Genomic DNA, 12,859 nt, shown 5'->3' on the forward strand with positions numbered 1-12,859 from the left:
TGAACGCATGCGACTTGGAAGCGCACAGCGCTCACAATCAAGCATCTGCCGAAAAGAGCGAGAGTCTGGAACACGCTCAGGTCTCTTCGGTGCGCTCAACCGTAGGAATCCATTCCATCAGGCCCCTCCTGACATGGCTGCCAAAAAGGCCGAGGGATCTCCCGGACAAGGCCGGGCTTCGACTCCACCAAGAACATGGACCAATTTCGAGTGAATGGGCAAAATTCAGTCAAGGCTGCTGGGTGCCCCCGTATAGACGAGAGGATACCTGCTATCGTACAGAATGAAGAGTTCTAACATAATCGAGTCGAAGGATGCCCAAAGGGATTTACAGTGCACTGCACTTAGTGCAGTCATCGAGACAATAGACAAGTTTTTTTTTTCCAGACAGTGGACAATTGTATTCAATTCCGTTGTAAAATGCAAGGGGGGGTATTATGCTAGAAAATTCCAAAAATCCAAAAATCCAGAGGGGTAAAAAATGATCCGTAGAAAACAGGACCCGGGAGAACGGTTCACCATGCTCCCTTTTTTGAGACCGTCAATCCCCACTCACGTTGCGACGCCGTTCCAGTTTCCAGGATGAGACAGCGCAGACTCAACAGCCCCCAAACAAGCCAATGGAAGACCGTGCAGCCAACGAAAATAGCACGAAGAGGGACACAGAGAAGGCGTAGCCAACAAAAAGACATGAATAACAAAGGAAAAGGAACGGCTTCAAACTGGCCTCTTTCCCTCTCGTTCACCGTGGTAATACACATTAGGAGTACAGATGAGGGCTTGATTTGGGGGGGGGGGGGGGTGATTCCGTGGGAAAACACGCGGCAGAAGAGGAGAAATGGAGGTGACAGGCAATAAGAGTGGTCATTTGTCCAAGAAAAGAAAAGGGGGAGAACAGAAGAAAATTCGTGCAGTCATAACAAAGGAAAGATAAACGAGGCGAGCTCAAAGACAGTCGGATTCTTGGACAATCAGTTGAGGAGATTGTTCAGGCCCATCCGCTTATCGCGGGGAGGCTCGACCGGCCTCGTTTCCCAGGGCTTGGGCAAAGACTCGGTCGCTTGGTGCCAGGAAGTACATGCTGGCATGTGCTCCGGCCATGGTCGCTTGGAGGCAAGGGCTGAGAAAGAGTCCAACGGCCGAGAGTGATAATTGGAGGTCGACTCGTCAAGCACCCGGACCGAGACACTCGCGGGTCGGTAGGTGTCATATTGAGCGCACATATCTCCGCGCATGGGCAGAAGCTGTGGAGATGGCAATGTCCGAGGAGAGGCGGAGCTCACAGAGTTGTGATCAGAAACCATGGATGGTGGTTCAACCGAGCCCGAGTGTGATCCGTCGGAGAAAGCGGGAGAAGTCAAGGGAGTCTCGATGGACCGGTTGATGGAAGGGAGAGTATAGATGGGCGAAAGCTCACGGGGCGCCACAACGCTGGACTCCCGGCGGGAACGAGCAAGGCCGTCGGAGGAGTCCATGGGCGATGACTCTGTCCAAGGACGGGTGGCAAAGCGAGGTCGAGCGGAGCTCGCCATGGAAGCACGAGCGAAAGGTTGCTCGATGCGGCCGTTGAAGGTGCGAGTGGCGGGAGGGCTGGACAGGCCACGGCGCTTGCGGTTCATGCTTCCATTCCACCAGTTCTTGACAGCGTTGTCACTGCGATTGCCGAGGCGACGGGCAATCTCAGCCCAACGCTTGCCCATCTCATTCACCATCCGCTCGATCATGAGACCTTCCTCGGCAGAAATGGGCTCACGGTTGAGCGAGGGTTTCAGGTTCTGGTGGAAGCGCTCTCGACATTGCTTGGGAGAGCGATAGTGCATGTGTTGAGAAATTCGAACCCAGTTGTTCGGGCCTTGCTCGCGAACAAGCTGGAGGAGGAGTTGATCTTCCTCGGGGACCCAAGGTCCTCGACGGTGGGAGGGAGCCATGGTGGGGGGTGAGGGGTGGTAGATGTAATAGAGCAGCGAGTCGGAGTGATCAGTATGAGGCGATGATGAGAGGCACTGTGAACCAGGCCTGGCTAGGCTAGAGTATGATGATGTTGATGCGTGAAGGGACACGGTGAAAGTCCAAAGAATAGTCCAGCGAGTGACTTTCAAGTCGAGGTTGGAAGTCAATTAAGGTGTGGTCTGGCTAACGATTGGGAGGCGGCACGGTGATAAGTATTATATCTGCAAGACGGACATCCCAGGGGGTCGGGTCACAACTAAAAAAGAAAATATGGGAAAAAAATGAAAATGAAGGAAACAAGATGGGTAAATGAATAATAAAAAAAAGGCAGAGATCATAGAAGGAAAAAAAAAAAAAAAAGAGAATAAATGCTTGTGGTCATCTCCACCCGCAGCACGCTATGGGAAGAAGATCACGATCCACGATTTCAAAGCTGACACTTTGGCCTTGTATGATCAGAAAATAGTTACATACCGTAAGTACATCTTGGTAATGTATTGTGAGGGGTACTGAATCTACCGATTGCTGAGCCCGACACTACTGTATTAGTGTACGTATGTACAGTACCACTGATGAGAACACTCCCCGAAGGGACAACTTGGAAAGCCAAATTCCGATTTTCAATTTCTCATCCTTTTCTCAATCAATTCTCTTTTTTCTTTTCTTTTTTATGAAAAAAAAAAAGAAAAAAGAAATAGGGAATATAGTCTCACCTCCCCAAACGATGACATCGAGGACTAGATTTCCGACCATACTGTAGTACAACAAACACATGGACCCCTTCACGCCAGTGATTGTCTAATGCCTTGTGCCTAGTTTTAGTGCGAATCAAACAAAGTGAAGCCATGAATTCAATCGAGAGGATGAAGATCCCTTCCATCTACACCTCTAGGCTCCCACTCCATATCACGACGCTAATACCCTCAACTCGGATCTCAGGCTCATCCCATCTGTAATCTCTTTCAATGACTAGTACATACATGTGTTTTGATTCATACCGTAATTGCTGCGGGCAATACAAGACTTGAAGATAGGGTTCAGATGAGCAGGGCAGCGATGCCCCAGCATCACTACCGGTCAAGCATCCAGGAGCCCTAGGCGTGACGACGATGGATGAGATCTGACGTAGGGTCATGAATACCTGCTGTGCTGTGATGATATCGCCGTTCGTTGGTGCATTGTCAAGTATTGCAGGACATGCTGGTACTAAAGACAAAATACTCCGACGATCGTCACTGTGACCCAGGAATCCGGGCTGGGAGAAATACCGTAGCGATCATCGTCGGCGTGATCGACCCCGAGCCCCATCTCTGGAATTCCAAATCACTGTCCGCGCTAGAGGAAAAGCTCCTGCATCCTAATTGGGTAAATGGAAAATTCAAAACTCTCAGATCCGGAAACCCCTAAAAAAGAGTTTTGTATTGTCACGGAACCCCCAAGGCAATTCCCACTCTGTCGATGCATCCAAGCGTATCCCCCCGAGTGAAAGGATTTCATGTAATACAATGGTATGGAACCTGTGCACAGTTTTAACAACCTTGGATTTCCCTCCCCAAAGTCATCAAAGCTATATGGAAAGAGCTCAGTGACCATTTCCAGGGTATTTGACTGCCCAGTACACGGGAGGGAGTAGATTCTTTTGATCAACTTGCATCGACCTTGAAATCAGAGAAGAAAACCGAGGCTTTCTGTTCTGAAATTAATCCTAGGGTGCTGTTGGACTAAACTGACGAGCGAACTAGGATCATCTCTCGCAGGGAAGTTGGAACCATGTGGTATTTGCATATTTTGGATCAGACAGAATGGGGACCGGAAGAACAGAAAAAGAAACGAGATCCATGATGCAAAAGGACACAGCCAAAGTACATCTAGGAATGTAGCGACGTCTTTTCAGGCAGATCTGACGGATCGATGTCACCGTCAGGACTAGACTTGCTGATGGGGGGGGGCCGGGGCAAGAAGGAGATCGAATGCCACGCGCAAAGCGAAACTGGATCAACATGAATCACTGGAGCTGCAGGTGATTTCACGAATTAGATTGGGAGGAAGAACAGAGCCCTCGAACCCAGGGATTGGAACCACTCTTCCGCAGAACAAGGGGACGAGGGAGAAGGAAGGGCGTCTGTACCACAAGTCTGGTCCGGACCGTCTCCTTCTCCCCGGGTGGACTCTCCTGTCTCTGACCCTTTTCTCTTCACAGCATGGGAGGTCATGGAGGGCTAGTTGTCGCTGAGTACGATCATGTCTTTGAGTTTGAACCACGGGTGCCAAACGTCCCGCATCGTTCTGTCTCACGAGTCAGAGGGGGGGGAGATGGCCGATCTTAGCGCCTAAATGTGACAAGCGAAATGCGGGTCGATGGCTCGCAGAGGGTGAACTCCGGGTTCTCAGCCAGCCATCATCCACGTCCCCATGCAGTCATACAGTCATGCACAACACTCGAACACCCACTCTCCGATCATATCCGATCAGACTCGCATCGGTCAACTGTCCAATTGCACTGGCTGTATCGGGCGGTTCTTGCTGAACCCAACGAAGACGCGCCAGATAGTGCCCACCATCTTTGATCGGCAAGCGGGGAGCGGCTCATGATTCGCGACACCACTGACTGCTCCTTGACTCTGTTCGGACTAGTGAATTATATCATATGGGGAAAGTGTGGCCTACGGCGAGGTCTATCAGAGCTTACAGTTTGACTCTTACAGTTCTATTTCCCCCCCTGTCCCCCCCCCCTCTCACGGGCAGACCGAACCTTACCGACGGCGGCGCCCGTTGGCGAGAAAGCTCTCAACGATCGCCCGGTGGGCCAAGCGGCATCCCTGTTGGAACTAGGAATGGGGACTCTAATGTTTCTCCACTTTATGCGTTATTGAAGTCTGTCACTGCGTTGGGCCCGATCCTGTGGCTCTGAGCTTCTGCCGCCCCGAGCATGTCCGAATGGCACCGTTCCCCCTCCTTCTCCCAGTGGCCTGGAATGTGGATCGCCGGATGACGTTTTAACGTGTCTGTCAAGTCCTTCCCTTCGGTGGGCAAGACATTATCACGATGGGAGATCCGATTGTCTGGTTATACCTTGTTGACTCGTTGCCGAGTCAAGAACCTGTGATATGATGTTTCCACCACATAGCCGGCTATGCTGACCTATTTACAATATATTGTTTGTATTTGATGGAAGGCGGCAAGAGTCAGTGCGACTTTTTTTTTTTCCAAATTTGACCGGTCGCTTCCGCCCTCCGTCTATTAGATCAGATCTCCGGCGTCTCTCGCCTGATATCTGCTTTTTTTTCCCTTGCCTTTTGCGGATACCTATGGATCTTGCTCAATGGATACAGACTTGTGGTTGACATCTGCTATGAAATCCTTTCGCCTTTTCTTCTTTCTTATTAAGAGAGTATTCCCTCGGTTCCTAGTACCTGCCTAGCAGACTAGCACTGTGTATCCATTCATCCACTCATCCACTCATCCACTGGACTGTACCACCCATCGATGTTGCACTCATAGTAGGGGTTATATTTGGTAGGGCCAAGAGGTGTGGGAACATCTGAAACACAATGCACATCGCCACGATCGTTGCTGTGGTGCCCCTGTTGACTCGCAGAATTATACTCCATTGGGAAAATGCTAGCAGGTGCAGGGATCATCAGATGCCACATGTCATGGTGGGAGGGGCGGATGTCAATCGCCAATTATAGTGAGGTCCACACCCTGTCAAAGGCAGATGATACGGTGGAACGGCACGAAGACCATGGAACAAATGTCCAGGGTGTACCGCCCGGCCAATTTAAGTCGATCAAAAGAAGGCCCCAAAATAAAATCAAACAGAGGTTTCAGAATGAATGGGTTTCGCAAACAGGAACCATCTTTGACCAACAAAAAAAGAGCTTGGAAAATACCCAGACGCCCCCGGGATCCGCGCAGATCGCGGACCATGTACGCCAGCTGAACACATCCTGCTGTGTGCAATAAGATGCTAGAATCGATTCCGATGCCCTACTGATGCGCTCGGTCGGTAACCTGCGCAGCCAATCTTTGTCCATTGTTGCTCACTCGAAACACTCCACGTTAGCACGGCTCTACCGAGTTTTGCTCTGTTTCCCAGACTATTTACACGTTTCATCCACTCTTCCCTGTTACATGGAGCCAGCTCAGGTGAGGTGAATCAGCTTACCAGTTCAAGATTCTAGGTCTGCGACCGATCGAAATTTACTTCCGTGTATGGTTTACCGGTTATGACTTGGCATGTTTGATTGACCAAGCTCAGGAACGGTCATGGGCACTGCTCTATTGGCGGTCGCAACGTACCTGGGGAAGCTCGAGGCAAGGTGTGGCTCTAGGTAACCCGAACTAAGATATGTACCTCTGTACTGGGCGGCGTGAAACACTGCAGTTCCATGTTTGCTTTTACCTAGGTAAGGCTGGAAGTTTGTTGTTCGACTCGGATCCTGAGCATCGGGCATCAATCGGTGGCTCTCTTGTTGCAGAGTATATTGATGGGTGTTGGAAGTGAGATGGACACTGATGACCTTTTTCACCCCATTCTCTAGAGTAGATAAATGTCAATCACGTTAAGACACGTACTCATGTAGGATCCTACGAAATGCCAGATAATACCCGTTGATCTGAGAAATTGCGTAGAGGATTATCCTCCGTAATAGCACAAGAAGTCTTCCGCAGTCTGCTCTAATACGTACACCACCCTTCTTATCACACGCATTGAAGTGTATGGCCAGAACTCATGGCGTACCAGCTCTCAAAACGCCAGCCTCAAAAGGCGCACAAGTATTTGTCATTCACGCGACCAGTCGGATTGAGCATAGAGCGGGTACCGACATGCTTTCAGAGGGGACAAGCTTGGCAATTTTTAATCTATTCCAGACAAATAGGGTCTAGGGCTTCAAACAAGTTACGTGAGCGCAGGTGGATGCCACGATTCATGTGGATTACCTCGATGGTGGCAAAAATATAATTATGACACACACAGCAAGAACCCCCACGATCCATTATGTACATAATCTATGTATCCAATATCCGTTCAATTGCCTAGAATGGGAAAGCCACACCTAGCTCCCTGAGTAAGTCTTAGCACCAGCCCCTTGGAAACGCGTGGCGTCACATACTATTTATTGTGGTCTGCCATCAGTGTGGCACTTACCACCGCTGCCTCCACATGATCAAGTGCCCACGGGTGGTGAAAGCTGAGGCTGGTCTTGGCGCAGTTGTCAATCAAGCAACAGGGTGTCATCTTGCCCTGGACTTATCTTTGTTTTGTCACCGTATTTGTTGCACGAATTCGAAGGTGCTCCTCGGAGTGGCCATTCGGATTTACTTGGCAACAAAGAAAGACTTGACACAGTTGGAAAAAGGCAGGCAAAAGGCACATATTCCCAAGGTGGTACAGAGTATGCCTACGTATCATGAAAGAAGGCGTACAACCGAGAATATGGAAAAATAGACACATACCCAATGTATGATACGTAAGTATACATAGGTTGTCGGCTGAAAGTCCACGCGAGATCATCTCGAGTGGACCGATCGCGTTCCGTTGTCTTGGGTCCAAGAACGTTGTGCCACAGCTGCAGACAAACCCACATCCCTGGGATGTGCTGGAAGAATAAGCCGGAAGTCAAAAAGACTAGTCGAACAAAATGAGGTATGCTACGTACACGTATTCTGGTTCACCTATTCCCATGTCTGCCCCTGTGTCACTCCTAGAGAAGGTGCAGAGAAGGATTTAGTTCGAAGGTCTCTTTTTCTTTTTTTTTCTTTCTTTAGGGGGGAGGAGATAATATCAAAAAAAAAGGATGAGCCCCTCTTCATTGCAGACGACCGGGGAGGGTCAAACTCATTAGTTGCGTTCTGCGTCTTCCATGCATCGATGAATCGAGCTCCGTAGAATATTCTCGTTCTCAAGTGGGTAAATGATTCAAGGGTGCTTCCTCAATCACTGGGAGGGACGGGGCGGCGAGCAAATGTGACATATCAATCTTGGAGCAGCCGAACAGCACCGAGAAATTAAACCATCGACATGTGCCCGAGTATCCATGATCCCAGCATCCATTTGAGATAGATCCCTGTCGTCTCCACCCCCAGCGCATCTAGTGCAGGGGTCTTCGCTGATCTCGAACCACGACAAGTTTTTTTTTTCCTCCAGGTCCAAGCTAATAATCGACCAGGGCCATATACCAATCCAGTCGTCTGGTTCAGGATGTGGTAGGCAGTGGGTACTCGCCAAACTGGATATGCATATACACTAGACAGGGATACGAGCTTAGCTCAGATCTGTCTTGGAGGTAGGCGTCCAACTCTTTCCTTTACACCGGTTCTCTGGGTGCTTCTAAATTAGTGCCCGTGCAGATGCTCGAATATAGCAGGGCACGCGGGTAGCACGTTCCATCGATGCCCCTGCATGCGACACGGTACCAGTGTGAGTCGCTTGCGCCATGGATTGAATGAGACACAGGGAGCTGCTGAACCTGTGTCGGAAAGGGGCCATATACATCATAGACATTGATCATGGGGCGAGAGGTGCAAGGATTCAGATCCTGTGAATTGATTACCACTTACGCCCTGCTGAGCCATTAATTGAACATTCACGACCGTCAAAAGAGCAGGGGTTTATCTCAGTTTTGCATGGTTTTTGAGATCTCTCAGCATGAAAACGAAGTGGACGTGCAGCAGAGACCCGAAAAGGTAAAAGGCAGCTCTCAAATTCCCACCGACAACCCGAACGGCCGCGCGTCTGCTGCAGGCCCCCAGACTCCCGTCTCTCGGGTCTTCCACGCTTGCGGCCAGAGGCCTACGCCCATCACGTGGTGTTTGCGGCCGTCACCCGAATAAACGCGACCGAAGGACAGGGGAGATGTCCCTCTAGCGAGACGAAAGTAGACCCGAAGTAATCTGTAGGGGGAAAAAAAAGAGCCTGGCCAGTTTCAGGTAACGCATGGAGAGATCTGGAGAGTATATTACATGGTATGTAAAAATGTATGTAGAGAATGGAACTAGACCTGTACAGACATGGACGCAATATGACCAAGAGTCAGCTTGAGCTGTATGTGTGTGTGCTAGGCAATAATTGTAATATAAAGCTCTCCAGATGCATTGCTTCATAGATGCCTTCAAAGAACTACACATGACCTTGGGTGTGCGTACTGTACCCACTCAATGTGGTTCCTGGACTGAGCAGGCTGGAGAAAACTGCCATTTTAGGCGAACCCCGAACGGAGGTTGTAATGGTGTAACGATACCCAAGAAAGTGACAATACGGGTGTGCGGACCTGACAAAACAGTGTGACGGTGGGAAACAGATCGTCTCCGGACGGGAAGCCACCTGGTCCAGTAGCCCGGTTGATTGGTCTCGGGGTTTAGATCTCGGGGATCACCGTTAAATGGTTCCCGATCTTTGTCCAACGTTGCGCTAATCCCTTCCGGAGATCTGGTCCGTCGTCATTTTCCCAAGATGCCAAATACCTAATGAGGGCGAACCGTGACCATGAAGACGGCATCAATATTTCGGTATATACATAGTATATGAAATCAACGCGCAAGCTATGACACCTCCAATGAATCTCTCTATTTGTCTCTCTATTTGAAAAAGTCGTGCAGCATTCAAGAATTGTCATGGTACACCCTTAGTCTTGTATTCCGTGGATGGCAAGTGGGAAAAACCCATACTATCCGACTCAGAGCCCCGCCAAATTCTTAGCGTATTTCATCAACACGAAATTGAAAGGGAAACGCTCAGCGAACGGGATTACTGTTGCACCCTACACATGATTCAGACTGCTACTAACATAAGTTGTCAGTCTTGCTGAGTTTGCTTTATCAAACACGTAGTGGTATTGGTTGCTTCTAGTCCAGCCTGGCACTACACTGCCATATGAACTGCGCGGAACGTTAGTACTCAATCCGAGACACGGCGTAGTTGGAGTTCACCCAAGGAGATCCGACACCCACCGCGTGGCTGAACCTTGCCGAAGCCTGACGATTAACTTCCATCTGCTCCCGGAAGGAGGGAGAGCCGCCGTGAAAGCGGGTGGTCGAGCTTTATTGCCGGAAAGTTTAGGATCTCTCGCATGCCTGTCTTTACATGTGCGTGCTGCCCACTGTCAGTCTGTCAGTATCCACCGAGAATCTACCAATCTAGTATACAAGTGTACAAAATGTACAGTTTTGCTACGGTCTGTCCATTGAGCCAAATTCGAAAGTTCCTAAATCAAAGCCCGGGATCACCGAATTGGTCGTGCTTTCTTCTCTCAATTCCCGACGACTCGTGGCTGCACTTACACAGAAGGTATCTGTGCCTGGTACAGGACACACTGTACATTACGCTTCCATTGTCGGCTCTCCCGTGAGAAAATCTCATCACAGCTCGGAAATTGAGCTCGCTACGAGGGATTAGCTCAATGTCAATCCACCCCACTTTTGATAGTCGTCCCCGTGTAGTGGTGATAGACGAATAGCGAGCCCTAGATTGACTACGTGAATCCAATGGATTTTCATGGCGGTGCCAATTCCGCAAATCAAAGCACAGCTGTATACGATTCTATCCGTATGTTGACATACAGTACACATTTCCGTCGATGTCCGAATAATCAACAGACAGAATGATACACCGCGACCAGATTGAGTAAGAATAGATAGAGCAGATACTCAAACGTTCAAGTTGAGTCTGTGGGCAAGTTTGCGACAACTGTACAAAGTTGAATACCTTGAAGGATCGAGCAATTGATCCCAGTGCATTCTGGTTCTCCAGGGTTTCATTGCATGGCTATGTGCAACCTCAGTCCTCTAGACAAATATGACTGCGCACGACAATTTCAATATTTTTTTTGACTGTCAAAACTTTAGCGAATGTCCATCAGTTCCGAAAAGGTAGGCCGTGGCTATTAGCCCGAGGATTAAGATCTGACTGATCGCGATGCGCAGCAAAGCAAACATACCAATATCCGACGAATGGGGAAATCGTCCATACCTCGAAGGGACAAAAATTGGGTCGACTGTTATTCTATCCTCTTCCCGTGTGGTAGCTTCAGAGGATGCACTAACGTTCAGCCAGGTATTCGCGCAATGTGTACTGCTGGCGTAACTCAATCTGGTCAGATCAAACTCAATCGTGGCGGCTGATGAACGACAGCTAAAGGTCTCGTCAACACGGGCCTTTCTGAATAATGTCTGGTCTCCGCTTCTCCACCAGACCCATATGAACATGGATGTGCAGAGGTCTGTTCTCAGCCAATGTGGACAGATCCCCGAGATCGGCTCAATATTTGGCTCTGGTGGACTTGTTCCACTTGCAATACACTTGGCGCTTGACCCAGTTCAAGTGCCAGGCAAAGTTGGGTTTGAGACCAGTACAACGCCAGGAATATCCAGAATTGCGCCACACCTTCAATAGCATGTGTCACGCTGTATAGGCTGCGTTGTAAATGAAGCATTGAAGGTCGTTAGTCGGTGTTTTTGATTAGCTCTGTCTGTGCCGTGACACGAGCCAAAGAACACGTGAGGTTGAATATACCAAAGGAGTGAGCATAGTCATTTTTTTTTATTTTCTTTACAATAGAGATACGGACCGGAAATACACATTTTCAAGTGAAGACACTCATGTCAATACTCGAATTCTATTTCTGAAAAACCTAATAGCCATGAATGTATGCATCGGCTCAGCAAGCAATATCACTTGTAAACCAAATGTCTAATGTTCTCAACGGAAGTGTCACGGGCAATTAAGCCTTCTCGACTTTTTATGCTTTGTGACTGCTCTTAATTCCAACCGGAGATCTCGTCCCGAGTTCCTGTCTCTACTTCTCAGCCCTGGTCACCAGCTGAGCCAGGTGAGTGCTGTTGAGGAGAGGGGTATCTTGGTACAGCGAAACCAGGAGGTCGGTCAGCCATTTCCAGGAAACCTTACGCATCGACCCTCACACCGGGTCCATTGTTATCTTCGAGCTTGGAGTTCATGTAATGAGGGGCTGTCTGTGGGCGATTGCCTGCCAAGAGACGGCAAAAAGAGACTGCCATATAACCATGCTGATACAAGCGTTAGCCGACAAGCCCTAGTATTGCGCCTCATTCCTCTGCGTGTGATTCCACTGGTGGCTAAGAATTGAGTCGTAAATACGCGACATTCTCCTAATTACGATTCAATAAACCGGCCTGCTGATTACCAGTATTGCAAATGCATACAATCATGATACTTGACATCCAGGTTACACCTGTGCGTCCTGGTCGGTTTGAATCTTTTTCCGTGATATTCAGGCATTCCAAGAAATGGAAGAGGATGACAAAAAGAAGGCTCAAGGAGCATAGGTTCGTGATCGATAGGGGCTTAACATAACCTGTCCTTTTGTCTCCAATGACCTCATTCGTCAATGTCTGGATTAGCTTGTCTTTTTGTCTTCCTAATTTGGCGATTTACTTGAATGTGGCTTGGTAATGGCTGGAACCCACCCATACTTGCTACTTGACCTTCTGCAAGGTGCCTATGTGGCGCTTTTTATCGAGTTACGCCACCGAGTCGTAAAACTTGGTCACATTCCTGGGTGCCGTCTTGCGAGAAGGATGCTTCTACAAGCCCAAAAACCTGGTCATGAATCGACGTGCTGTCCAGGCTACCCGTTTCACGCACCGATCCAGTCATTCATCCAAGCGCACCATGTAAGCCGGTGGCGTCCACCACTAACTAGCGAAAGCTAAGGCTGAGCACAGCCATCGGATGGTTCATCAACTATGCCTTGATTCCCGCCACGATGGACGTGGTCATCTGCTTGCCGAGGTAACTAAGTGGTGACCCCAACAAGTTCAAAAGTACTAAGGTAGCCAGGCTCCTGGAGAACTATGCAAGTTCATGCAAAACCACTCACCGTTTCAGACCGTTGACCACGATCGAGAGTCGTGGTAGGCCACGAGCACT

The 12,859-nt window shown here is 49.2% G+C and overlaps 5 protein-coding genes across 5 annotated transcripts; 2 read left to right on the forward strand and 3 right to left on the reverse strand.

Annotated features, from left to right (window-relative positions):
* Positions 1-971: 971 nt before the first annotated feature.
* POX_e07032 (uncharacterized protein) lies at positions 972-1,928 on the reverse strand (the record flags this gene model as incomplete). Its single annotated transcript, XM_050115843.1, has 1 exon — positions 972-1,928. The coding sequence occupies one exon, from the start codon at positions 1,926-1,928 to the stop codon at positions 972-974; it is 957 nt and encodes a 318-aa protein (XP_049968303.1).
* A 902-nt stretch (positions 1,929-2,830) lies between these two features.
* On the reverse strand, positions 2,831-3,085 carry POX_e07033 (uncharacterized protein; the record flags this gene model as incomplete). Its single annotated transcript, XM_050115844.1, has 1 exon — positions 2,831-3,085. One exon carries the CDS (start codon positions 3,083-3,085, stop codon positions 2,831-2,833), a length of 255 nt encoding a protein of 84 aa, XP_049968304.1.
* Positions 3,086-7,117: 4,032 nt separating this feature from the next.
* On the forward strand, positions 7,118-7,402 carry POX_e07034 (uncharacterized protein; the record flags this gene model as incomplete). The annotated part of the gene is made up of 1 exon (XM_050115845.1): positions 7,118-7,402. One exon carries the CDS (start codon positions 7,118-7,120, stop codon positions 7,400-7,402), a length of 285 nt encoding a protein of 94 aa, XP_049968305.1.
* Positions 7,403-8,580: 1,178 nt separating this feature from the next.
* Positions 8,581-8,787, forward strand: POX_e07035 (uncharacterized protein; the record flags this gene model as incomplete). The annotated part of the gene is made up of 1 exon (XM_050115846.1): positions 8,581-8,787. One exon carries the CDS (start codon positions 8,581-8,583, stop codon positions 8,785-8,787), a length of 207 nt encoding a protein of 68 aa, XP_049968306.1.
* Positions 8,788-11,853: 3,066 nt separating this feature from the next.
* Positions 11,854-11,967, reverse strand: POX_e07036 (uncharacterized protein; the record flags this gene model as incomplete). The annotated part of the gene is made up of 1 exon (XM_050115847.1): positions 11,854-11,967. One exon carries the CDS (start codon positions 11,965-11,967, stop codon positions 11,854-11,856), a length of 114 nt encoding a protein of 37 aa, XP_049968307.1.
* Positions 11,968-12,859: the final 892 nt, after the last annotated feature.

The sequence above is a fragment of the Penicillium oxalicum genome, chromosome V, assembly GCF_001723175.1.
Source record: "Penicillium oxalicum strain HP7-1 chromosome V, whole genome shotgun sequence".
NCBI lineage: Eukaryota > Fungi > Ascomycota > Eurotiomycetes > Eurotiales > Aspergillaceae > Penicillium > Penicillium oxalicum.